Source organism: Gadus morhua, chromosome 15 (assembly GCF_902167405.1).
Source record: "Gadus morhua chromosome 15, gadMor3.0, whole genome shotgun sequence".
In the NCBI taxonomy this organism is placed as follows: Eukaryota; Metazoa; Chordata; class Actinopteri; order Gadiformes; family Gadidae; genus Gadus; species Gadus morhua.
Window position 1 is genome coordinate 11,079,122 of NC_044062.1, and position 27,654 is coordinate 11,106,775.

Below are 27,654 nucleotides of genomic sequence, written 5' to 3' on the forward strand. Positions count from 1 at the left end.
GCTACGGAGCCGAAAAGGTGGTTCTGGGTTTGAGTCCCATCTATCTGTAGGCATCCTCCAGCAAGGCTCCAAACCCCTACCTGCTCCTGAATTACATTAATCGGTATTCCCTTCAAGTCTCTTTGGAGAAGGCCTTCTAAATAAGAGAAAATCCTACTTAATTCAGCCCCCCCCCCCCATGGTTATAGATGGGTGTCTCACCTCGTAGATGATCCGCTGCACCAGGTCGTACTCCCCCTCCAGGGAGGAGTCCAGCAGCAGGGCCAGGGGGTTGAACTTCACCCTCATGCTGTGGTCGATGCGCTCCGAGCCGTCCTTGCGCAGATTGGTGCGCTTGCCCTGGAAGGGAACAAAAAAACACACGAGGTGAGAAAAGGTTCCTCTCGCTTCCACCACTACGGTCTGGAGATGAGGAGTAGATATGATAGGCGTGGATGTGGAGGTGCCGTCTCTTGCGGAGGATCGGACACATTTCGTCTTGAATTATACACACTGCTAGGCTTAATTGTCTTCTGAGCTCCAGACTAACTCTGAGCTTTCCCTGTCTTTTGACAAAAACAACCAGTTCCTACAGTTCTTACTACATCTCTAATCCAACCTAACACAGCCCACTATTTGCTTGACTAAAACACCAATGGTTATGCAAGATGATTAGTCAAGTGAGCAATAAAAAAAAGGTGCATTCTTTACTTTATTTTGTCTGGAACATGTGGAGTGGTTTAAGTGTCAGGGCCCTTTGAGGAATAATTGGGTCAAAAACCTCTGCGACCTGCACCGCTACACTGAAACCTCTTATATCCAACAGAGGATACAGAAACTGAGTTCAAGCTATGGATCCGATTATTTTAAGCTGAATAAAAAACTTTCCATGACCAACCCTTTCCCACTTAATAGATTACTATGAGGGGAAAGAGTTTTGACAGGGATTAGTTTTGTTATATAACTTCAGAACAGACTACTATTGACCCAGCCTGTAATTCCTGGAAGCTGGGTTTGAAAATAACCCAAGACCAACAAAAAACAGACCAAGCACCTCAACAGTGCTACATGCTACGTCCTCATGAGCAAACACCTCATCAGTGCTACATGCTACGTCCTCATGAGCAAACACCTCAACAGTGCTACATGCTAGCTCCTAACGACCAAGCACCTCAACAGTGCTACAAGCTACGTCCTAATGAGCAAACACCTCAACAGTGCAACATGCTAGGTCCTCCTAACAAACAAAGACCTCAACAGTGCTACATGCTAGGTCCTCCTAACAAACAAACAAACACCTCAACAGTGCTACATGCTAGGTCCTCCTAACAAACAAACAAACACCTCAACAGTGCTACATGCTAGGTCCTCCTAACAAACAAACAAACAAACACCTCAACAGTGCTACATGCTAGGTCCTCCTAACAAACAAACAAACAAACACCTCAACAGAGCTACATGCTAGGTCCTCCTAACAAACAAACAGCTCAACAGCGCTACATGCTAGGTCCTCCTAACAAACAAAGACCTCAACAGCGCTACATGCTACGTCCTAACGACCAAGCACCTCAACAGTGCTACATGCTACGTCCTCATGAGCAAACACCTCAACAGTGCTACATGCTAGGTCCTTATGAGCAAACACCTCAACAGTGCTACATGCTAGGTCCTCCTAACAAACAAACAAACACCTCAACAGTGCTACATGCTAGGTCCTCCTAACAAACAAACAAACACCTCAACAGAGCTACATGCTAGGTCCTCCTAACAAAGAAAGACCTCAACAGTGCTACATGCTAGGTCCTCCTAACAAACAAAGACCTCAACAGCGCTACATGCTACGTCCTAACGACCCAGCAACTCAACAGCGCTACATGCTACGGCCTAGTACTAGCGCTCTAGAAGGTACGTACCGGCGGCAGCTGAACCTGTCCGGTGACCTCCGGGGCCCTCATGTTGAAGGAGTCCTCCGTCAGACCCTGCTCCTCCGCGCCGCTGGGGTAGGGGGGCGGCGGGTACGGAGGGAACTCCTCCGGGAAGCCCTCCGGCGGGGGGGGAGGAGGCGGGCTGGCGGCCGTCTGATCCTCCAGGAGCGCCGGCGGCGGCGGCGGGAACAGCGACTCGTCGATCCTCGGCGCCGGGTGGGCCGGGGGGGGGGGGGGGGTGAAGTCCCCCGGGCGGGCGGTCTGGTGTGTTCCGCCGGGGGCGCGGGGCCGGGGCGGACGGAGGGGCTGGGCCCCGCGCTGCGCCGGAGTCCGTTCCTCGTCCTGGCGGGGGATGCCCCGCTCCGGGTGGCTGTACGGCCCCTGCGACCCCCCACCACCGCCCTGGGGGGCCCTCTCGGGCTCCCCGCTGGGCGTGTTGATGATGGTCTCCAAGGCGGCCAGCGTGGCCTTCTGGTAGAGCAGCTTCTGGATGTTGGGCCCCGCGGGGCCCTCGGGCTCCGTGATGGAGCTCCTCTTCTTCAGGGGCCGCGGGGCGTTGTACAGCTTCTTGCGCAGGGCCTCCAGGTCGCCGTCGCTCTGGTGGCGGTAGGGGTTGGAGATGAACGGCAGCAGCTTGGTGGGGCTCAGGGGCCGCGGCGTGCGCTCCGTCTCGGGCGGCGCCCCCCCCACGCTGGGGCCCGGGGGGCCCTGGGAGGCCGGGCCGGCTCCGTTGTGGTCCACCTCTTGGTCGAAAGAGCGTTGGTCCATGTACGGGTTCTCTGGGTACTGGGGACCCGCAATCACTGGTTTGCCGTACACTGCGCACACGCACACGCACACACACACACACACACATCATGTTATTAATGGTACACACACCATTAGGTTTAGCGCTCTTATGGTGAAGCACAATGACGTGGTAACATCCATCCAGCTCAATAAACAACACAATATGAATTGGCTTCACATCAGAGCACTAAATTAACACTTATCGATTGGACGTCAAAAATGTAAATCCAATTTAATTGTCTACATACTTTCACTATGTTTATGCAAAGGTTGTTAAGCAGTTCAAAGTTAGTCAGATGAAATGAAGATAAACAAAACCAGACAAACAGGCCAGCGCATTACAACACAACCACAGGCATTTTGTGCATTACCTACACAAATTATGCAACACACGTTCCCATGAATCTAATTCACTGTAAGAAATGGTTCTATGAATAGAACCGGGCGCCGTTGACAAAACAATATGCCCTCATATCATTTCCATATTTGCTTCCGGCAAGCAGCATGAATGGGGGGCCATCTCTGTGTGTGTGTGTGTGTGTGTGTGTGTGTGTGTGTGTGTGTGTGTGTGTGTGTGTGTGTGTGTGTGTGTGTGTGTGTGTGTGTGTGTGTGTGTGTGTGTGTGTGTGTGTGTGTGTGTGTGTGTGTGTGTGTGTGTGGAAGGGGCCAGCTGGCCTGGCCACCCTGTCGCTGCTCCTCTGCCCAGTGGCGCGTGGGTAATTGTTTTCCCGTGTACGCGTACGTTCAACAGGGCGGTGTAATGCAACGTTCCTCTTCGGAGGGAAAGATCAGAACGGCATATGCAAATGAGCAGAGTGCATCTCCGTGATGTTAGCCCACCCCACCCCTCATACTGAAACAAGGGGGGGGTCATTAAAATCATTAATATTACATATCTGTGAAACGTCTGAAAAGGGGGTTTATTTGATGGCTAGCAGCCTGCATCGTATACCTTGTAGACGCTATAGATGACATGGTGATGCATCTATTGAAAAAGCTTTTTCCGCAGTCCGTGTCTTTAGCGACATGTTTGAAGATGTATCCAACAGGATAAATAACAATTCATTTAAAAGAGGATATCCCATTTCCAAACGTTTTTTTTCACCATCATGGAAAATGTATACATGATAGTAATTTGAATCATTTGCATTTCATTAATTGTGGATCGGAACGGTTTGGTGACGGTTCGACCTCCTGAGCGCTACCACTAACCCCCGGAGGACACAGAGAACCAGGACGGGTCTCACCGCTGACGAAGCCGTTGCCCCGGGACTGCGCCCTGGTGAGGGCCCCCTGCACGCTGGGCTGGAAGGGCTTGGCCGAGCCGGGCTGCTGGGTGTACATGGAGTAGATGGAGCTGGCGGTCTGGGTCTGGGGCTTGGAGTTGGGCAGCTCGGGGGTGAAGGGCCTCACGGTGGCGGCCGGCGGCGCGTCCTGCTTGGAGGGCAGCGGCAGCGTCTGACTCTGGTTGACGGGGAGGGGGAGCCGTCCCGGGGCAGGGGCCTGGGGCTGCTGCTGCTGCTGCTGCTGCTGCTGCTGCTGGCCGGACGAGGAGGGCTTGGCCTTGGGGAAGGTGCCCGTGTTGAGGCCCGGCTTGCCGTACGGGGCTCCGTTCGGGCCCTTGGGTTTGATGGGCACGGGCGGGGGCACCTTGACCGGGTGTTTGGCGGCCTGGGGGAGGGGGGAAGCACCAGACGGACAGGGAGAGCTGTGATGGTGGGACTCGTACACTTTCGGATGACGGGGACAGATTTAAGATCATAAACGAGATTATTGGTTTATTAGCAGAGAAGGGGGAAGTTCTGTGGTCAGCTGGACTTCCTAGGGTCCAAAGATATCGCAGAAGTCACCAACTACAGTTTTCTAAAACTAAATAAATGAAGACAATAACTTTCAATGAAAAGAAGATCACATTAAGACAGCAGTAGTTCCTCTCACCTGGGCGTCTCGGACCAGGTCGTCACTACTCTGGTTCTTGCGCAGGCCGGTTGAGGGCTGTTCCGTGGCCTCAAACATTGAGAAGGGACGCACCTTCCTGTCCCTCTTCTGCTCTGGATCATCTGGGACACAAACACACACATGAGCCATCAAGGTCACATTTATAAACCATGAAGTGAAAGCGAGTGTGTGTGCGTGTGTGTGTGTGTGTGTGTGTGTGTGTGTGTGTGTGTGTGTGTGTGTGTGTGTGTGTGTGTGTGTGTGTGTGTGTGTGTGTGTGTGTGTGTGTATGTGTGTGCATGTGTTACCTGGCTCTGCGATGGGTGATGCGTGAGAAGGCATCCGTGGCAGCGTGGCGGACTGCCCGTGTCCGTTGGTGTTTGACTCGGGCCCCGAAGGGCCCCATTCAGCCAGCTTGGAAGACTGCGGGCCTAGGGGGACAGAGAGGGAACGACATAAGCGCGTTTAAAAAAGGACTGGATCAGGGAAATCAGGTCACACAACGGCAAGTAAAACCCGACATGGGACCTAGATCAGTCTTCCCCGGGACACTTACATGGCATCACACAGGATCAGATAGACAGAGACTGTATTTAAGGCCCGTCTATTTGTTTTGCTGTCATAGCCATTCATTGTTCTTAACAGCTGTCGGGAGCTCTCTCCAAATATGCTCTCAGTCTTCTGACTCACACGCACACGACAAAATAATAAGGAAATCAAAGTGGAAACAAGACGGTGTGGGACAGTCAGACTCCCCCGGAGCGTCCATTTGTTTCTGATGGCCCAATTAGAAACACACGGACGTGCGTTGAGAACCGAGCGGAACAAACTGGAAACAAACCACAGCACAGCAAGTGCAAATCAAACAGAAGAACAGGATACAATCGTCGATAAAGGGTCAAAACCTGCATCCTATCTTTCGAATGGTGTTCGAATGGCGCAAAGAAAAAACAAAGAAAAACTATTTTAAAAGAGTCACACACACGCAAAAAAAGAAATAATCCACACGAAGAAGAGGACGCATCACACAGGTCCAGCAGTACCTTTTCTCTTGGCGCGGAGTTCTTTCAGAGGCTTAAGCAAGAACATGGCTTCTAGATGGGACAACCACGCAAATAAGAGACAAGAAACAACAGTAAAAAGATAAATACGAGTCCAACGGCCGAGTCCCGTCACTCTTCTCTAGGGACATGTTGCAGGCCGGATCGAGGCATAACGCAGCTTGGGTGTGGTGGCGGGTGTATCTCGCTCCCTCCCCCCCCCCTCCACCCTCCCCCCCCCCCCCCCCTTAAGGATCCACACGTGGAACCCAGCGACTCGGGTCCTGATGCTCGATCCAGTGGCCCCCGCCCCGTAGGACAGGTGCTGGGGATGGGAATGAACCGGTGGCGAGACTCCGCCTGCCCACACTGCCTTCCCCCGCACCCCAACCCCGCCCACACCACACCAAGTCCTCAACCAATCCTCGGTCTTCATCCCTCCCACCCAAACTGCGTAACAGTTCACCCTGCAAAGGGAGATAGCATGCACCACCACAGCAGACCAAGAAACCCCCTCCCTTCTTCTGAATAACAGAAAAAAGGGGGAGAAGGAAGAGGTTTGAGAGATACAAACAGAGATAGAGAGACTGCAAAAAAGGAGATGGAAAGAGAGAGGAAGAGGACGAGAGATAAAGAGAACAAGACAGAGTAGGGAGGTCCCATAGCCGTTGTTTTTCGTTAGGAATAACTTTGGTGGGGTGTCATTCATTTTTAATAAAGCCGGTGCTCCGTTGGCACGGCACCCACCGGGAGGGGCGTGGGGGTGCATTTTGGAAGAGGGCTGCGGGGGAAGTGCTCCGGCATCTCTGAATAAGAGATGTCTCTGCAGCCAAACACCAATACACTCCCCCATTTACAGGGGAGTCGTCCATGGTCTTTTGTTTATTTTAATTTTTCAACTTTGCTATATCAATTAATTATAGCCGTAAAAATAGATACCAGGCCAGCCGGAAGAGAACAGAAATTTTTCATTTTTCTTGACCTATCCTACAACACTTCTCAAATGTTCTTTGGTGCAACCAGCTACAAGTAATCTGCATTCCACCTCCACCTTGTGGCAGCATAGGGAAACAACAGGCAGAGAAAGAAATACTACCCATTTGTTTCAAAATCGAGGGGGCATCCTGAGAGTGGAAGAGAACAACACACACACTGCAAACCAGAGTGCACATGGAACAGATCGCAACAGTGATCACAGATGTTCCAGGGCCAGTATTCACTGCAACAGAGCAGCAGCCAAGACAGAAAGGGGACATAACCAACTACCTTCTGAACTCAGTGTAACATCACAACCACATGGCATCCCAGAATCCTCTGCTCCTAATGACGGACAGCACACTCCGGTCATATTCATTTCAAGACTTTGTTCAAGACCAACAAACAAACTGAAAAATCACTTACGATTCCAGGCAAAAAACATGGTTACACCGGTTAAACATTTATTTAACGACCAGAGGGGGATACCCACATGGGGCCATTTTAAATTACAAATTAAGAATACATTCATTTCAATAATTAGTACACAGAGTACTACAAGGTGTAGCTCTTAATCTTACCAACTTCTGCTTTGTGTTACTCTACCAATATATATCTGCTCATTCAGCACTTATCGAATCCCTAACCCTCCCTGGAAGGAGGGGTCCCTCTTCTGTGCTCCTTCTTAAGCCGTCCATCTAAATCCAAGGGCTTACGGTTATATAGGGGGTGGTACATTATGTGGCGCTGTAATTCCCTTTGAGAACGTAAACTGAAATGAAGGGGCTATCCCTATAGACGGACCTGACTAGCACGTCCATTTTGACTTCGGCTTCAGTCAACCTGACCAGAAGTTACAGATGGTGTGTGTGTGTGTGTGTGTGTGTGTGTGTGTGTGTGTGTGTGTGTGTGTGTGTGTGTGTGTGTGTGTGTGTGTGTGTGTGTGTGTGTGTGTGTGTGTGTGTGTGTGTGTGTGTGTGTGTGTGTGTGTCTAATTACCGGTGCCCGCCTTGCCCTGCGGGTCTGGGGCCGGCAGCGTGGCGGTGCCGTCCGGGTGGGCGGGCTTCACCAGGAGCTCGTGTCTGACGGGCCCCCGGGGGACCGTGGAGGACTGGATGTAGGGGCCCACCGCGGCCACACGGGACGGGCCCGACTGCTGCGCCCCGGGACCCTCGGAGGGCAGCTGGAGGGAGGGAGGGGGAGAGGACGATGGGGAGAGGGGGAGATAAGGAGAGGGGGGAGACAGAGATAGAAAAGATTGGGAGAGGGGAAATAGAGAAGCAGCAAGGGTTAGAAAGAGCCAGGCAACATGGAAAATAGAGGCTTTTCCATTTAAAATAATACAGGGTTTTTTTTATTCAAGGAAAAACATTTCCTTGAATGCTAGGACACCCGATCAACCATTACACAGTGAACCCTTTTCAGGGAAGTCAGACGGAACAAAAAGTATATTCCAAATTTTATTTCCTTCTTTTTTTGTGCCTAGCAAAAAAATAATCCTAGACGTCAGGAATTTAATAACCACATTTAAAATTGCAAACAAAACAAAGGCCGTCGCTTGGCGCCTCTTTTTTAACATACAACCCAAATATCGTGCAATATTAATTTCCCTACAGAGTATTGAAAAGTGGCTTTGCTAAAACCTACACAGCCAGGATTAAGAGGAGCTCACAGGCCCGTTATAAAAACAGGATCCACTTGATTTGCACTCTTCCCGCCAAGAGTAGGACGCCGAACGCGTCCCTCTGGTTTTGCAGAGTCATGCTGCAGATATTTAAAGTAGGAGAAGAACAAGAACAGGAGGAGCAGGAGAAAGAGCTGACTAAATTACCTGGGGGTGAGGGTCCTTTGATGCCCTCTCTTTAACGGGATAGCCATTCTTGAGAAAACAAAAACACAAAGCAGTTCAAGAACCCCAACAGTGCCATCATGTCCAGGTCTAATACGCTCCTCATCTCTCCGTCTGTCCCTCTGTTGAGGGGGAACTGAGACGATGATAGGGGAGGACACCACACTGACACCCATGAAGAGAGAACCTCTGTTGGGTTGGTGTGGTTGGACGAGGGGGGGTGTTGGTGGAGGAGGTGGGTGGAGGGGATGATGTCAGCCAGGCCGGGGCTGCCCGCGTGGGGTCCGGGAGAAGCCAGGAGAAGGCGGGATGGAGTGTGTGGAGGGTGTCTTTGTGTGCTTGTGAAAAACAGCCACTCATTGTGATTCTGGGCAGGGTGTGGGTAAATCACCTCCCGACTGAGGGCCTATTCAGTGCTTCGTCACCATACACCAACATATTCATGCACAGTACACACATATTCATGCACACACATTTAATGTCAAACTTTATGTATGCCTTAAAAGAAAAATGATTGACACATTTCCCATTTCTGATTCATTTGGGAATTGTTATGTACTGTGAAAAAATAAATAAAAAAAGGTATTAAAAAGATACTTAAAATTGTGCTGTTAGTCATGAGAAGGAAACAAGACGAAGAACCCGTTGTGATAAAATCTTTTTTTTATCATGTTATGACGTAATGCATCTCATTCCCATTCAACTTGCCGAAGATGAGGTTAATCCCCTCTCGGGTTCAAAGAGAAGTTTGTTTACTTTGAATTAGCAGTCCCCGTGCAGCGCTGTGGCAGACCACCTTAGTGTAGGCTGGGTGGAGGGGCAGTTCAGAGAGAGAACAGGCAGATCCGACGTCTAACGGGAGCGACGATGGCTTGGTCGTGGCCTCTTTACTTGTTTTTAGCCGTCCTCCGCTTTTACTGTTTAGCAATGACACTAGAATTGAAATTGTTCCAAAGCGAGTGACAGTGATCTGTTTTTGTCCCATGAACGAGCAGGTTGGGTGTTCAAGGACACTGGGAACATTGGGCTGTGAACCCGGAACCTTTCGGCTGGGAGTCAATCACCCTTACCACTACTAAACTATCCCTGTCTGTCCTTCTGTGACAAGTTGAGCGTGCGAGGGGTAAGGCAGATCATTTCAGCAGTTTCCTGTTGGATTAACAACAGTGAGCCAAGCTGTGATAGGATCTCTCTCCCTCCCTCCCTCCTTCCCTCCCCATTATTTTCCACGCCTGATTTCTAACTGCTCAACTATTCGCTGTTCGCAGTTGAGGGGAAACAGGCATGAAAAAAAAAGATAAAACACCTCTGTCATATGGTCAAACAAATAAATAAAATCATTAGGCCTCCACCAGAATTGTTTTTCAAACAAAGTGAGGATGTAGAGAAATCAAAGATAAAAGGGGTGAGAGGAAAAACATAAAGAAAACAATGGATAGATGGGTTAGAAGGGAGTGTATCTCTGGTCGGTAAAGTCGTGAGGGGTCCCCCCGGTACAGAGAGTAGAGTGCTGTCGGGGTCTGAGGAGTCTCTTACGTGGGTAGAGGTCTGTTCTGAATGGCTGGGGTGCTGGGGCTTCCGGGGGTCAAACAAGACAAAGGGAGAGGGAAGGAGACAAACAGTATTTATTCTTTCTCTCGCCACTAGGGGGAGCTCTGATTGAGCCTGGTCCAGCAGGAGCATAGAACACCAGGGCAATGTGAGTATGTTTTAACGGCAGGGAGAAACTACCTGGGTAGACATCGAGGGAGTCTCAATGTGGATGGTGGATGTGGTGTGGTAGCAAGGTGTGTACGTCTCTGTGGGACAGGTTTGTGTGTTCTCTGTGAGACTGGTGTGTGTGTGTCATCCGAGATCACTGTGGTGTGATAGCAAGGTGTGTGTGCTCTCTGTGAGGCAGGTGTGCGTGTTCGCTGTGAGACAGGTGTGCGTTTCCTTCCTCCTTTGTGTGTGTGTTTACGCTCTACGTGAGGCGTGTGACTAACATCTTTGTAAGACGAGTGTTTGTGTGTTTGCGTTTGCGCTCGTGCGGGTGTGTACGTGCATGCGTGTGAGACATCTTCTCACCGGAAGGTTCTCCTTGTGCTGCAGCGCCGCCTTCTTCTTCCACAGGCGGTCTCTGAGCTCGCTGACCCTCTTGTCCATGGCGGCCACCTCCAGGTTACGCTTGTTCAGGCTGTCCCTCTGCTGCTGCAGCTTCGAGTTCTGGTCCTGGTTCAGTTTGTTGCGCAGCTGCACAAGACACACAGTGGACGGGAAACAGGAGGGATTTAGAACATGGGTTAGGGGCTGGAGGGTGTATTGGCGCTTGAGTTCCATCCTGAGAAGTACCGGGTTTGAACCTTAATGTCAACCTCAAATTATTATTTTTTTTTTTTATTGCCAACCCCAAAATGCTACTAAATGACATTTAAAGCCCAAAGCTTAAATTGTTCTTCTTTGTAGCGCAATAAGTCAATGTATAATGGAGAAAAGGTAAACCCAGGGAATATATTATTATATTGGACGCCAACCATAAAAACATTACGTCATGTCCGTCCCATCCATTTTATTAGTCTTTGTTTGTATTCACCATCAGTGACCACCTGTTTGTTACTATATGATTATACCCTAATAATTAAAATACTATTGACGCATTGCACATAACGTCATACTAGCAGGCCTATAAAAAAAATGCAATGTTCTTTGTTGCAATTAAAACTACAGGTACTATCTGGTACAGTAAAAAGTTGATATCCAACTACCGGTAATAAAGTAAGTCATATGACATTGGATCAAATCCATTAAGAACAAGAAACAATCTCATAATAATGACATAACAGTTTGAGATCCCATGGCAATTTCCACACAGTTCACTGCTCATGTCAACCACTGGTCTGCATCACCAAATGTTGGTGGAAATCAGGCTCTGGCTTGTTACAAATATTGAAACATAACCATGCAGAGAATGTGTTTTCCCTTGCAAAGAACCTAGATGAGTTTCAACTCAACACATGGCTGTTAGGTATGTTGTCGGATTGCCAGCGAGTTCCTTATTTTGTTTTCATTCCTCATGCCAGAACATGCACACACACTTACACACACCCTCCCCTCCCACACGCACACACTCACCTGCAGCTCCTTGTACAGGCGGTCCAGCTCGGCAACGGAGCTCTGGTTGTCGTGGAAGGCGTCCATCTTTCCGTTCTTCAGCATGTCCAGCTGCCGGCTGAGCTCGTCCACCTTGGACACGGCCACCACCAGCTCCCGCTGCTTCTGCTGGAACAGGCTGTTCATCTGCTCGATCTCCTCCACTGCAGGGGGGGGGGGGGGACGCAGGTGAGCCAGGGGTCAGCTCTAGTGGACTACTTTGTTTGTCTCGTGAAGGTATATATAATAACCGTAGGAGTCAGAGTCGAGGGCAGACGGTGGAGAGGTGAGGGAGGCAAGGGCATGAGGGAATGAATGAAACCTCGCCATGTGCGTGTCTAACTGGGGGCAGGCATGAGCAAGATGAGCCCTACCTGCTCACTGATGACTGATACTGTTTCTGAAAACATTTCAGATTGAGACTCGATCAGGCTAAATAACCAGATCGGTTTTATTTGTCAAAGTGTTTTTTTTATTTTTGGCCTGAATAAAATAAATGTTTACTAAATAAATACAATTTAGAAAAGGGAACGTAAGCCAGATGTCGGAGAGCCACCATAGTGTTAATCTGAATGGCTCACCCAGTTTGCCGTTGCTGAGGCGCTTCTGCTCCACCTGGCCCTTGAGGGCCCGCACCTTCTTCAGGCGGCCCTCCTGGTTCTCCACGTTGTCCCGCAGCCGCTGGAGCTTCTCCTGCTCCGAGGCCTGCTGCTGCTGCCGCTGCTCCTGCTGCTTCAGGTAGCGCAGCCGCTGCTCCTGGTGGTGGGGGGGTGGGGGGGGAGGAGAGGTCTTTAGCGGGTTACACTATGGATTAGTGTGGCGAAGGGATTCCCCCACCTTTGACTCATAAGTACGGCTCAAGCGCCGCCTCAACCACACCCAACCACAACACGTTTCGTCTAAGCTGATGTTGAACCACGGTATCATCATAAATATTGGAGTGGTGTTCTAAATCGAAGAGGCAGAGGCGTACGGTCTTAACTCTGGCCTCAACTTTATTGATTTACCGAACGTGATGGTACTTTGACCCATTATCTAAAAACGATGTAATGTTATTGCAGTGTTTAATTGGTTCTCCTACTGAAACACTGGCCAAGAACCTTTCGCCCACAGATAGGATCCCCATGCAAGCACATTCGATTATACGTTTGGATTACTTTACTGAAATTAACAATTTCAGACCATGATTAAATAAATACATTTCAGCTTCATCAGCAGCCCAATAATCCTTAGCATCCTCTTTGATGACATAGTATATCTATACATCAACCCATGAATGCTGGACTCTTGTCCACACCTCATCACATAAATAAGCGGCCACAAAGTGGGGAGCCCAACCTCTGTCTCACCGCCTCCCACTAAGGTACGCCATAAATCACATCTCTTCCTTCACATGTACGACAGCAAAACGCATTGCCGTGACCTAATCTTCCAATGCTGGGCGAGCCGCCCCCATTGGCCGACATGGGTCAAGGCTGCGGACGAATCAGATGAAACCATGTCCTGAATGAGTCATATCAGCCGATGAATATCAATGGTGATTGGGAGCACCAGGTTTGGGTGCGACCACCGGATAGTTTCCCCCAGGTGAGAACAAAACAAGTCTCTATCCGGCGCTGGCTCGGTCGATGGTGGGAAGATAAGAGACATAATAGGGACGTCTGCTTGTTTACTCAACAGGTACCTCTGCTAGCTTACGCCGTTGGACAGGGTCACATTCCTGCACTCGCTACACTATCCACAGGCCACAATGCTCCGAGGGCCTGGGGCGATGCACGCAAACCGGCTAGAGAGGCTACATGACACTGCAGGGCCCGCACAGAGGAAGCAAGAGAGACAGAGACAGGGACAGTGACGGAGAGATTAAGGTACTGCTATTCCAACCATCACCTCACATTCTACTGTACTTGTACCTTATGTTTCACTTCATTTACCTTTAGTACGTAAGTAAGTAAACCGTGAAGATTTCCTGATGAACAGAGACAGGTCATACTTCATTTTCATACCGATCACAATGCAATAAGCAGTCTCAAAACATTAATATAAATGTAAAACAAAGAAAAGGTATACTTATATGTGAAATCAATTTATTATGATTTTTTCCCCTCTTGTCACCGATCAAACCGAGCCGAGCTCAGAAATAAGTCACACATCAGTGAAGAAAACATATACTTCGAGAGTCTGGTTCAATGGTGGGCAGAGGCCACCCTGGGACACACACACACACACACACACACACACACACACACACACACACACACACACACACACACACACACACACACACACACACACACACACACACACACACACACACACACACACACACACACAGAAGCCTACCATGGGGCTGTTTCTACTACTGCCTGGCCCCGTCTCATGCACTACAACTTCATCTCTACAAATGCATCCATTCTGTCTGCATACCTTTTGTTGTTGTCTTCCCCTGCCTCCAGCCCCCCCCCCCCCCCCCAACCCCAGCCCCACCACAATCACTCACTCTCTCTCTCTCCCTCTCTCCATCCTCTGATGGGGCTGTGCTTTCATCTCTGGGTCTTTCAACCTTGCTCCGCACCATCAACCCATTTGTCTGTCTAGTCACATCTCCATCCCTCTCCCTCTCCCTCTCCATCTCTCACTCACTCACAGCCTCTACACCCCCCCCCCCCCCCCCCCCCCCCCCCCCCCCCCTTTCCCCTCTCAATCTCTCTCTCAATTCACTTCAATTGCTTTATTGGCATGAAAGAAAAACATGGTCATAGTGTCAAAGTATAACAATCGAATCTCTTCCCGTCTCTCCCTTTTAATCCCTCTCTCCCCATCTCATGACATTCTCTCGACTACTCTCCCATCCTCTTCCTTTCTCTCGCTTACCCCTTTTACACCAACATGGAATGGGTTCCATTGCAGTTCTTGCACCAAATTTTGACTGAAAATAAATAGATCGTTTCGCAGCTGGAGCCAAAAAATGCCGGTCTTCCTAAACCTGAAGTGCGAACAATGATGACAGTTGGTGTATCATTATTGTACACGTTGCAAGGACAGGATGGAACAAAAGGAATGCTACAACTGTTTACCTCCAATGTGAATGGTGCAATGATGATTCTGCCCAAAAATTGTGGAAACGCGGGCTGGCTCACTAGAAAGGGCCTAGGTTCTAAGCATCCGGTTCAAGAAGCAGAGCTAATTTGGGGGAAAAGGGCCATCTGTGTCTCTCTACCTTGGTAGCCAGCAGTTGTTGCTGGGCCTCTATCTGCTGCTGTTGCCGGGCGGCCATCTCCTGCAGCTCAGCCAGGGTCATGTCCATCCGCGGGGCAGCCACCTGACCAGACATGAAAGTCAGCAAAAAAAAAAGAAAACACAACACAGGTGCATCCCAGACTCAAAGTCGTCCCGAGTTGTTATTGCGATAGCACGGATGGAAGCCCTGGAGGCCAATTCATTAATCATCCGGATGAAGGTGACACATAGACTGTCAAAACTACTAGCTGTTTGCGTGAAGGACTTTTGGCCAAAAGCATACCAACACATTGATTGACTTAGTTATGCTACACTCATACACGTATAGAACATATACATGCATATCATCTTAATAAACCTAAAGTCAAAACAACATGCTACAGTAAATATTGGATGCCTGTGATCGCACTCTGGTCTGCTGACACGAGCAGCAACCGACCAAACTAGTTTCCTTCTTCCTTCCCGACTACAAATCCTTCAACAGCCTTCTGTCATGTGCAAAGGGGAAACCTTGTAATTATACTGATGGAGGGAGAGTCGGAGACACTCAATATATTTGAAGCGAAAAAAAAAAAAATTCACACACACACACACACACACACACACACACACACACACACACACACACACACACACACACACACACACACACACACACACACACACACACACACACACACACACACACACACACACACACACACACACACGACGGGAGACATTGTTTGTCATTCATAGTAACCCAGCAGCTTTGTAAATGTATTTTAATATCTATATAATTCATATAAGTCCTAAAAGATATCATCTTGGAATGTTACAACCATTATCATACAGTATAGAGTATTGAGAAATGACTGTACACAACACAACAGCGAATAGGAACTCACCCCGTTCTCCATCCTCCTGTCGGGCGGGCCTTTCACTCCGTTCCTCTTGGGCTCCGAGCCCCGTGAGCTGGCTAAAGGGCGACGGGCAGAACGACACATTGCCCAGTCAGACATATTGTTCCCCTGAGCGAGCTCAAATCACCAGGTCCTCTCAGAACACAACGAACGCACTGCTAGGACAGCCCCCAAGGGACGCCTCCTCATTCCTCCAGCGGCCTGTTTCCCTTCTAGGCGCAACTAGTGAGCGCACACATCTAGGTGTGTGTGTGTGTGTGTGTGTGTGTGTGTGTGTGTGTGTGTGTGTGTGTGTGTGTGTGTGTGTGTGTGTGTGTGTGTGTGTGTGTGTTAAGGAGAGGCGAACGCACACCTATTAGCCAGGGGTCGAGAAAGAGCTTAGGAGACGCACTGTAGGAAACAAAGATGGGATCAGTGCTGCTTTGTGACTGGGTATAATCTTCAAGATTTGCTTCACTATACAATCCCTCGGCCAGCCAAGGACCCCTGTTATTAAGCGCGTGTCCAAGTACACGTATGGTAAGCAGCACATGGTAGAGATTGGGGGAGGGGCCCACTGGACCATATTTGAAGTTCTGTGAGTGCCCTATGACAAAAGCCACTTAGGATTACATAACGGTGTGGGGTGACCTTTGACCAGTTACATACATAGGACTGTGTTGGGGCGGTCAAAGTGAACAACTGAGCCTTTTATAGGAAGGGGAGAAAACGCGCGCACACACACACACACACACACACACACACACACACACACACACACACACACACACACACACACACACACACACACACACACACACACACACACACACACACACACACACACAATGAATGCATAACTAAGGGATGTTGGTAAAACGATCCCCTTTTTTTTATCATTAACAGTTGATACACGGTAAGACATTAACCATGCTGATATTGAATATAAGAACAAACTGCAGCAGTGGCAGAAGGGAAGATCTGACCTAGGCTTGCTTGTACACCCTCCGTTTCTGTACCCTCAGAAAAATTCAGTTTAGGTAAATTTCCACCCTGGTATTACACAGCGGGCTTAGCTTAGCTCAGCTAGCGGAGTGGGAAAACAAAAAACAACAACAGGAGCGGGCCAACACAACAGGAAGGCGGTAAAGTGCCGTCTAATCCGGCTGCCAGACTCCAGCCCAGAAGGATAAGAGGGCTCAGGGTTACGCAAGTGGGGTCTGAGAGGATCGCAGGCGGGACAGAAATACTAAAGCATTTCTGTGTACTCGATGGAAAGTGAACAGTAACAGGCTTATGATGACATAGCTGCGACCGCCAGCACACCATATACAGAGCTAAGAGTGGAGGGGCTTGTCTGAGAGTCCCAGACCAGCTGATATGAACTGAGAGTCGTCCTTGGGTCTAGATGTCTGCTACTACAGCAATGAGAGGAATTGTGCATAAATGATTGCCAGGCGAACTTGCGTGTGTATGTGTATGTGCACTTGCGTGTGTGCGAAGTGCGCGAGTAGTTCGTGCAATCTAAAAGATTGCCAGATGGCCGAGAGATAAATGTGTAAAGGTTGGCACCTGTCGCTATACACTTCTGTCAACATAGCTGTACTTTAAGGTGTGTTTGTGTCTCTGTGTGTGTGTGCATATGTAAATAGCTATAAATGTGCATATTATGGTCTGTGTGCGTTAGTCTGCGTCTTTGCATGCGGCCACTCACCTGACTCCCTGCTCGGCGCGCGGTCATGGCGGAGGAAGAAGCGCACCTCCCCCCTGTGCTGCCCCCATCGTTGGAGAACATCCAACATCCTCTCTCCGTCCCCTACTGGCCGCTCTGCAGAACAAACACCACCACGAGATCACACACACACACGACCTACTCATGATCCCAAACACATTGTGGACGGACACACTCCCGCTCCCCCCAATACACACACACACACAGAAGCAATGTTTGGGTTTGTGGGCAAAGGGTCGGCTTGTTTGGATAACTCAATCCCAACATCCTCAGTCTAGCTACAATACACCCATGTCTGTAGATGTCTGAGCAGGATGTCCAACCCCTACCTGCTCCTTAATGACATGATTCTCGAGCTCAAAATGACGGCTCGTGCCAGCTACTCACTCGCACGCGCGTGACGGATACGCATGACCATGGCAACGTGAGCGAGTGCGGTGCTCAGACGCTTTGTAAATCCTGTCAGACTGCACGAGCCTGCTCCCAGGCTGCCCTAGTTTCACAGAAGATTCCCTTACAGCACATCCGTCTCCGGCTGATCCTGAGACAAGGAGAGGCCCGGGGCCCCGACGGTGCCGTCTTGAAGTCAATTATCGTGGCCTTAAGTTAAGCCATAGAGCTCATGGATCCATTCTTTTCTCAACCTCCAAGGTGTTTCATCATATAAAACATCCAAGATTACCAGCACAGCACTAAAGTGTACCCTCTTTCAAAACTATATTTTTAGATCACAACATTACACAAACAATACATTTTCTGGACGGTATGTAAATCTAACTTCAGGCATCAGCCTTACAAAACGGTAACACACAATTAGTATAAAAAGCGTGCATACCAACATACTGAAATCTGTCCCGGATTGTTTTTCCCCACATACAGGTTAGCCAAGTATACGACTTATCGAGGGCCGGGTTGATATTTAGCACCGGATACGTGAAACCACACCATTGACAGAAGAAACAGTATACTTCTCCTTTCACACCACCGCAAAGCATATTCACGTAGGCGGCACAACTTGAGTGGAATAAGAGTGCAGAACCGTCCATCTTCTCCAGCCGTCTTCGGCCCTCACTAACAGCCGCTTCATGAATATTCTCCTAGTGAAGGTACTTGTGCACCATAATTGGCGTTCTCCTCTCGACTGCTTTATGGCGGCATTACCATGGCGACGGGGCAGCAAAGTCCCGCGGTCCTTGAGATGTGATTGTGTGATGCGACCAGTTCCCTGGATTCGCCAATTATCTTCACTCTCCTCTGTGAATTTTCATCAAGGCGCCGCAAGACTCTGGTCGAGGCTGAGCCCCCAACCACAAGGACATCATTATACACCGTTTGCCGTAGTCAACGCAGAGGGGAACCGACAATAAAGCAAGTTCAAACCTGTGCGACGGGTCCCTTCACGGTGTACACAACCACGTGTCCATACCTCCAAAACATAATCGATATTTCTCAATCCTGATTTATATCCAACCCCACGATGACCCCTCCCCCCAAAAATAATCACCCACCTGCCATGATTCACAGCCTTCCTCCTCCTCCTTCCCACTTTCCTACCGCCTCCTTAATCCCCCCCCCCCTCCCCGCCCCCCACCACAAACCACCCATCCTCTCTTCTGAGTGACTTTCGAGGTAGAGGACAAAGTGACCGACCAAGCCAACACTCACCAGACCCGCGCCACATCTCCGCCAGGTGACAGTCCGCCTCGCCCGGCTCCTTGCAGAGCTCCACCACGTCTCGACACAGCGTCTCCGGGGTAACGGGCACCTCAGTAAAATGCTGATCATTGTTACTAAGGTACACTGTCAGGAACACCTGAAGGAGACAGGAGTGGGGGGGGGAGAGAGAGGGACAGAGAGAGGAGGAGAGCGGGAGGGGGAGAAGGAGAGGGAGATAGAGGGCAAAGAAGGACAAAGAATCACAAAAGAATTGCATTAATGGAATTGCATATAAACATGCAGTTATGATTTGAAGGCGCTTCAATAAAAGTGATAAAGGCTAGATTAAACTGTTAAGGCTGATCGAAATAATGAAGTGTCTAAAATCCCCCGTTTACGCAGTTAACAACTAGAAGACCTCGTCAAACTACTGATATTGAGTTTCAATAGGGCGAAACTCGAATCGGTCAATATTGCCCAGCTCTACCTCTGCCTTCATTCTCGTCTATCAACAGAAAAAAGAAACCACACAAGCCAGAGACAAGCATTCCAGCTCCGGCCGCAAACTGCTAACAAGCGCTGTCACCACGGTGAGACCTCCCCCATCATCCACACACACAAGCCAACTAACCCCCGAAACACACACACACACGCTTAATGAATGCCCCTGCTGAGGGGGGCATCTTAAAGGGCCGAGACACACAGACACAAGCTGGCCGTCTGGACAAGCTGGAGTGGAGGGTCTGGCTGACAGAGAGAGAGAGAGAGAGAGAGGAGGAGGGTCGTGTTGAGTGGGGGCACACAGTCATCTACAAAGGACACACTCTCCTGGTCAGAGACTGACCACTGGTATGAGGTGGCCAACCTGCTATGGAGAAGCAGTCGGCCGATTCCTTGCAGCAGTGCTTTGTACGTCTGTCACGTAAAATGTTTCCTCCATAGCTGATGAATGATTAGCGAGTAGAAGAAGCCCGATGGAGTGAAGATTAGATTAGTAACATTGCATTGAGAGAAACGGTTCACTTGAAATATGTTTCTTACAAAAGCGCCAAAATATAAACAAAAGATTAACTAGAGTGTGCAATTTTTTTCCCCTGTGTCATTTGATGCATTGGAGACAAAGATGATGTGCTTAAAACCCTCGGTCCGGGTGGGTCATACACAGATGTGTGCTAAGAAGCTTTTAGGGGCTTGCTGGAATATGCTCGGTGTGTAATCTGGCCATCAGTTTAACACAAGAGCTTAGGTTAGGCTTTGATAAAAGCCAATTTTATGACTTGAAGGCCAAGGGGCGCATGGGTCAAGCTGATCTTATTGAGCCTCCACACACCTCCTGGGATTGCCTCAAATTAAAGAGAGAGAAGGAATTGAAAACAATCAACAGGGCAGGGTGGCCCCCCTATTAGTTATTGACTCCCAGTAAAAGCTTTAGAGTTTGAATGTCAATGTGCCCAATATGCCCTACCTGCTCCTGAAGACATCAAAAAGATTCACTCAGAGTTACAGATGAAGATGTTTCAAATCAGTTTAAAGGGACTCTTACCTTTGTTGCATTTTTACACTTTTTTTGGATAAGGTTAAATTGGTATTAATAAGGTAATAACACTCTAATATGCAAGACAGACCCACCAGGAGTAAAAACAAACAATTATTTTACTCTCATAATATTTAGTGAAAACTTCAACCAATAAAATTCTTCGGACCGAATGACCTTATTGGCCGACAGACCTGTCTGTTTGCTGCATGGATATATAAGGTTTTCCGTCTGCTTCTTGTGGCGCATTCGGGCCCGCGTCATCAAGGCGCGTCCTCAACTAGAGGGTTTGTTTTGATTCCACGGCAGACAGTAGCGAGTAGCTACCGTAGCGACTGACGATGGCAGACCAAAGTGGTCCACGGCGTACTGAAACTGCACCATTCAGTCCGATTAGGGGACTCATCTCGGACTCAGACTCACAGAGTTACCCTCCTCTGGAGCCTCAGGAAGACCTCCAGACTGTTGGCCACCAACTGCACCATTCAGTCCGACAAGGGGACCCGATTCGGCCTCAGAAGCCAAGTGGTCCCGCTCCCCTGGATGATTCTCAGGACCTCCAGACCGTTGGCAACCAACCGCACCACTTAGTCCGATTAGGGGACCCGTTTCGGACTCAGACGCGAAGTTGTCCCGCTACTCTGGAGCTCCGGGAAGACCTCCAGACCGTTGGCACCCAACCGCACCACTCAGTCCGATTACGGGACCCATTTCGGACTCAGACGCGACGTTGTCCCGCTACTCTGGAGCTACAGGAAGACCTCCAGACCGTTGGCACCCAACCGCACCACTCAGTCCGATTACGGGACCCATTTCGGACTCAGACGCGACGTTGTCCCGCTACTCTGGAGCTACAGGAAGACCTCCAGACCGTTGGCACCCAACCGCACCACTCAGTCCGATTACGCGACCCATTTCGGACTCAGACGCGACGTTGTCCCGCTACTCTGGAGCTACAGGAAGACCTCCAGACCGTTGGCACCCAACCGCACCATTCAGTCCGATTAGGGGACCCATTTCGGCCTCAGACGCTACGTTGTCCCGCTACTCTGTTTGTAATGCTTATACACCTTTCTTATACTCAGTGGGACCACTGTCCTTCAACATGGGGCCTCAAAACGGTATCACACGAAGCCCATAAAATTACAGTGAGCCACCTGCTAAATTTCTTGTTTACTAGACCCCTGGTAGATATTATGACCCCTGGGAGTCTAAACATAACCCATGGGAGTCTAGAACTTTTGTACTGTAGCGACCCTGGGACAGTTAAATAGTTTGTGTGTTATGTGTTACATTATATTTCGTTGTCCGCTATGCCAGTTGTTCTATGTGCATGTATTGTAATGTTCTTCTTGTCAATCAGCGTGGGGGCGAATCATTAGGTCAGCTGGGGGAGGGCCTTGGAAGAACAGGAGGGTGGGGGCCTGCACGCGAGTGAGACCGTGTTGGGGGTTGCCGGGGTAACCGGGGTTTGTTTTGTGTCGGTTTTCTGCCGTTGGTTACAATGTTACGGGTTTCAGTGACCTGGTTTTGGTTCATTAAAACTACCTTCAACTACTAATGACTCGACATCATTATGTCACCGGCGAGGTCGTTACAGTACTCTAAAAAATAACGCTTAGTTTTGTACTCTAAAAAATAACGCTTAGGGGGTGGGGCATTGGAGGAAGGCGGGATGATTTGAATGTGCTGTAATTCTCAAATGCAACAAAGGTGAGAGTCCCTTTAATGCCTCAATAGTAAAAAGGAAAATAGACTAAATGGTAACCAAACCAATAACTGAGGAATTTGTTGGCGGCCAATTTTAAACGAAACAATCACCCCAGTGTAACGAGGAGCCCCCGACCATATACAATGTAGCGGCCCTGCGAGACCTTTCTATTCCGAGAGTGGCGGCGGCGGACGCCTGGCCTACCAGGGCTTTGCCGGGAACATCAGGTCAGCTAGGTCACGCTGACAAAAGGGGGCAGAGGGGCCGGTGTAGAACAGTCAACAGTCAGACTGGGGCGGGGGTTCAGATCCCCCGTGGGGCGCCCCATGTGTGAGCTATGTGCCTTCTAATCCCCTCCTTAACGTGGGCCTCTAACCCGGTGAGTAAGTAAGTAAGTGGGCAGGTGGGTAGGGGAGACGCCGTCGCCCTGGCAACTGAAACAGGCTGCTATTATCAACAGACTTTTCCCGCACCACCGGATGGAAGCCATGAAAAAAAAAAAAAAAAAAGGGATGGTTGGCTGGGGTCTGACTCACCCGGATTTCCGGCACAAGAAGAACAGTCGACCTCCCATTGGGCTGTAAATGATTTATCTGATCTATGGCGCTCAATGGGCTAATGAGTCATCCTATCAGGCAGCTCTACTGTACATGGGCTGTAAACACATTTAAAACACGCCCCCCTAATCCGTCACCACCGGCAGTGGATGACCCAATATATACACGTCGGTAGGGCCACCCCTGAGAACATTGTCCCGCAGAACTCGATCAATTAGGGGCGTTGTCCTCCCTCCCCTCCGGCCCTGTCCACCCACACTGAGAGGTGTCCATTGTTGTTGGGAGATGGTCTCAAGTTGTGGTCCAGACATAATGGGCGAGTCTCTGATGAGACGGCAAAGTAAATACTTCAAAAGAAAAAACACACACCAAACAAACGAAAATGTACAAAGTTTGGAGACTGAACAGGTCAGTGAGACAACAGCAAAAGACATCACTGGAAGCCGCCCAGGAATGCAGGATAGAGATAGAGATTGGGAGAGGTATTAGAGTGAGAGTGAGAGCAACATAGAGAAGAAAGAGGGAATATAAATCGAGAAAGAGAATACCTAGTCAATTGGAGAAAGCGAGAGAAGGGAGGAATGCGATGGAAAGAGAGTGTTAAAAGGAGATTGAGATAAACTGAGACAGACCGAGTTGGAGAGAGCAGAAAGAGACAAATGGAAGAAGGAACTAATGAGAAACAGAGGCAGAAAAGGGAAAAGGAAATCAATGGAGAAGGACAGTCGGAATTAAAGAAGAAATGGCGAGAGACAGAAAGAAGAGAGAGAAATGGAAAGAGCAAAGGATAGGACGGCAGCAAGCACAAAAAAAGTGGTAGGGGGATGGGGAGCTGGAGGGGGAGGAGACAGCAGCGATGGTAGCGGAGGCATTCTGGCCTCAGCACTAAACTTAATGATCCAGCCCTGCCACCGGCCACTCCCCCGCCCCCATCCAGATGAGTTGGCACTTTGCTGCATCTGCTGCTGACCTTAAAACACACACACGCATACATACATACATACACACACACACACACACACCTCTCAGTCCACTGTGGACGCAAACCCAATGCTTTACATAGTGCTGAAAACAATACAATGGCTGGAAGGAAACACTGGCTGGAAGGAAAACAGAAACTGCCTCTACGTGTGCCTGTGTGTAGAGCACGAGTGGAAGTAATGTGGCCAAACTTTGATAGTAGTATTTTACCTAATTACTTTATGACCCTAAGGAGGTTGTGCCAATATATCAATAACATACATCGGCCAATATTCCACATGCCACAGTGGTTAACGCTGATGGGGAAATGTTCTATTTTTGCATTAAAATTAGACCGCTAAGACCGCTTGTGTGTTCTTGGCTTAGCCAATGCTTTAATGAGACTAATAGTGAATTCAGATAAAAGGTAATTTAGTAGCAGGCTGGGGTCAGGGGATATTGCTCAAGGATAACTACTACAGGTAGACTTTGGACCTTAGTGATAGAACCTAGTATCTTTAAGCTGAGAGTCCACGATGCTAACCGATACACTATCCGGCCACTTGGATTACTGAATGGAAAATGCATTCACACACCAACAAATCAATGGAAACCCGACTGGGAGAGAAATTAAAAACAAGCATGTTAACAAACACAATCGCGGGTCGTAGCTAAAGAACATTGATGCAGGTACCCGCAAAATTAGAAAAAAACATTACAAAAGGCCTGAACTAAAGCCACTTTCACACGTGCACGGCACCCCTGAATCGTGCTCTAGACTTTACCCAAAGGAGCTGTCGGTGGGAACTCAAATGTCCGAATCAGCTCGACCAGACATTAAGCAGTTATCTGTGGTACCAAGTCTGTGCAATGTCTGATTGAGGCCATTTGTGAAAAGAGCAGGTCATTGTCCAGAGAATTCACAGCCACAGATACTGTCCTGCATAATTCGCTGTATGCAAATGCATGCAATGCATGCAATGCAAAGATGAAGAAGAGTTTGCAGCCGATTGAGGTATTCTGTATGTGACTGGTGCTACACCAGAAGTAGGCAAACATCCACAGGGTAAGAAGGAGATATCAATGGGTCATTATTTTGGATGAATCAGTAGTCTCATCTCCCATCGTCAATGTCTTAATGCGTCAGGTCCTGCATCCTGTGTAGGCTTTACCAAAGCGCCTCCCCTACACAAACCAAACATATTTCTAGTATGTTAGAACGGACACGGAAAATCACTCATTTCAGAGGGATTGAGGCAAAGATGTAGTTGCTGTTGTCTCACGTAGATTCCCCAGTGCTGGTGAATGGGAGCATGCTGCTGCATCATGCTTCCCCCTCTTTCCTCTTACCTGCGACAGAGTGGAGGAGGAGTAGCGCAAGGTTCCACTGCAACGCATGGCCATAAAATTTGAATTCCCCTTACGGTGTCAGCCGGAGGACAAACTTCACTGTGGTATTCTCTGCTTCAGAGGGCAAAGCATCACGACACGGAGGTGTCACTCACAACCAACAACAAATAAATTGAAATGTGAATGATCACAGAGAGCAATGCGCCAGTACGATAACACACACACACACACACACACACACACACACACACACACACACACACACACACACACACACACACACACACACACACACACACACACACCCACCGACCCACCCAGTGGGCATCCTTGAGCAAGATACCCTACCTGCTCATTAATTAAATGCTTGTTCAGTTGGAAGTCCCTTTAGTGTCTGCCAGATGACTAAATAGTCAATATTTAACAGGTTTCAGCATCCTCCATATCTCAGAGATTACTGAATAACCCACAAGAAAATATATAGTTCTGCTTTGATGGACTACTGGTGGAGTATCACATTTGAAAGCTAAAACTCAATAGCCTGTACCTAGGTTTCAGGCTGCAATACCTCTAGAGAACTTATCCCTGGTTCTCCACTACAACACACCGGACTCACAAATGTAATTTGAATGCAAGCGTCGTTCAGTTCCAACGCAGAGACACTCATCATGTGTTTTGAGTCATGACACAGCATCACAAGCGAGTGTGTGTGCGTGTAAGATTAAAGGCTGCAACATCAAATAGTAAAAGTCATATCTCATCGTTGGCAGTCTTGACTACAGCATACATCAGAGTGTACCACGGCATGCGCCAAGCGCTATAATTCTCCCTGGCAAACAATCAAATAAGTGTTACGGGATGAATTTACAAGATGACGACCTACGACACAGTGTAGTATTGACTAATATACCTCATCTTCATGCCTCCCTCTCACCACAGATTCCTGCGGTCCGCAGAGAAACAGGATTTTCCAGCCTCTCTGGGTTGACTGATCACCTGTGTGACAGTCTATGACTTTAGGTTTCATAGATAAACATTTAACGTCACAGCCAATTACCGGGGGGGGGGGGTGGCGGTGTGGGGGGGGGTATGTGTGTGTGTGTGTGTGTGTGTGTGTGTGTGTGTGTGTGTGTGTGTGTGTGTGTGTGTGTGTCAAAAAAGCTCACTCCAACAAAAAAGGGGCAGAGTCAGGCACGTGTGTTTCCTAACGTGGGGGAAAAGTGGATGAAAAGTAACAGGAAATGGCTTTATGAGTTGATATTAAAAAGCGAGTAAGCAGACTTTGTCCTTGTTTGGGGATCATTGAGAACCGCGACACTAAACCAGAACCAATAAATATCCCTAACAGTACTACAGTGAACAGAGACCCCGCCCACAGATGAAGTGCCCCATTATCCCCTTATTGTCTCCTCGTAAGGGTCAATTCCACTTGCGTTAGAGTCTCCCGAGGTCTGGGCACAAAGTCAATCGCCCTCTTATTAAGTTAGCACGAAGCGCCTGCCACTGCAGTTTCCCCATCGCACGTGGTCCAAAATAACACGCAGCACCATGGGTTTAACCCAATTACACAAACAATTCCAGATAAGTACCACACAAAGTCCCATTATAGAGAATACAAATCAATATCTTTATAGTGAGTCCTTGTATCCTTGGGGTATTTTGCAAAGTTTGTCTCGCAATTAAAGATAAACTGTAGCAAGATACTAAAGTTGGCCAACTATGTCCCATCACTAGGGAAAGTGCACTGCTCTCCATCTGTGCGTGTGTAGATCTGACGATGCAACCATCTGGCTCATGATGGCACAAGTATATATGCCATGATTGTTGGCGTATTCTCATTAGTACAATGAAAGGCATACAGCAAATGCACCAACATCTACATCATCAGAGTTAAACCCAGCCAGAAGAGAGCTCTTGACTTTGAGGGTTCTTGGGGAACTGAAGTAGCACAGTATGCCCAGTCTTAAAATCAAGATCTTCTACACCATCACCGAATAGACCGTGTATGGAAATTCTCCATGTGAATTTTGATCCCCAGGAATCTTCTGATCATCTCTAATGCACAACACTAATATCAAAGAAATATTGCTGTGGCTAGCAAGTCAAAGCCAACTCGGCCTGGTTGCGTTTGTAACCCCTAAATGTGATTACGAGGACTTTCTAAGAAGGGCTCCAGCTCCGAGACTGCGGCAGAGGCTCCCACTGTGTCTGCCCGCTCAAGCCACAGCACCGGGTTCCAAGACTTGAATCCCGTCCAGAATGGCAGCCCTTCAAAATAAAAAAATAAAAAAGGGGGGCCTGGCAGCAGCAAATTCCCTTGCAGCTTTATGCATTATTCCTCTTCATCTTCCCTCTCTCTCTATCACAATCTACCCCATGGTGGTCAAGGAGGCGAGGGAGAAAAGGTCA

General features: G+C 48.9%; 1 protein-coding gene across 2 annotated transcripts in view; it reads right to left on the reverse strand.

Moving 5' to 3' along the window:
* The window catches only part of tp53bp2a (tumor protein p53 binding protein, 2a), a 34,858-nt gene that overhangs the window by 3,623 nt on the left and 3,581 nt on the right, over window positions 1-27,654 (reverse strand). The window contains exons 3-17 of one of the 2 annotated variants that reach the window (XM_030379174.1): window positions 19,143-19,290; window positions 17,460-17,573; window positions 15,752-15,822; window positions 14,845-14,946; window positions 12,206-12,380; window positions 11,607-11,788; window positions 10,563-10,727; window positions 10,032-10,070; window positions 8,478-8,525; window positions 7,646-7,829; window positions 4,940-5,062; window positions 4,632-4,753; window positions 3,941-4,364; window positions 1,893-2,722; window positions 202-339 (exon numbers count right to left, since the gene is read on the reverse strand). In XM_030379174.1, coding sequence (XP_030235034.1) covers window positions 202-339; window positions 1,893-2,722; window positions 3,941-4,364; window positions 4,632-4,753; window positions 4,940-5,062; window positions 7,646-7,829; window positions 8,478-8,525; window positions 10,032-10,070; window positions 10,563-10,727; window positions 11,607-11,788; window positions 12,206-12,380; window positions 14,845-14,946; window positions 15,752-15,822; window positions 17,460-17,573; window positions 19,143-19,290 — 2,865 coding nt within the window. The remainder of the gene's footprint in view (window positions 1-201; window positions 340-1,892; window positions 2,723-3,940; window positions 4,365-4,631; window positions 4,754-4,939; window positions 5,063-7,645; window positions 7,830-8,477; window positions 8,526-10,031; window positions 10,071-10,562; window positions 10,728-11,606; window positions 11,789-12,205; window positions 12,381-14,844; window positions 14,947-15,751; window positions 15,823-17,459; window positions 17,574-19,142; window positions 19,291-27,654) is intronic. The other variant, XM_030379175.1, reaches the window with a different exon arrangement.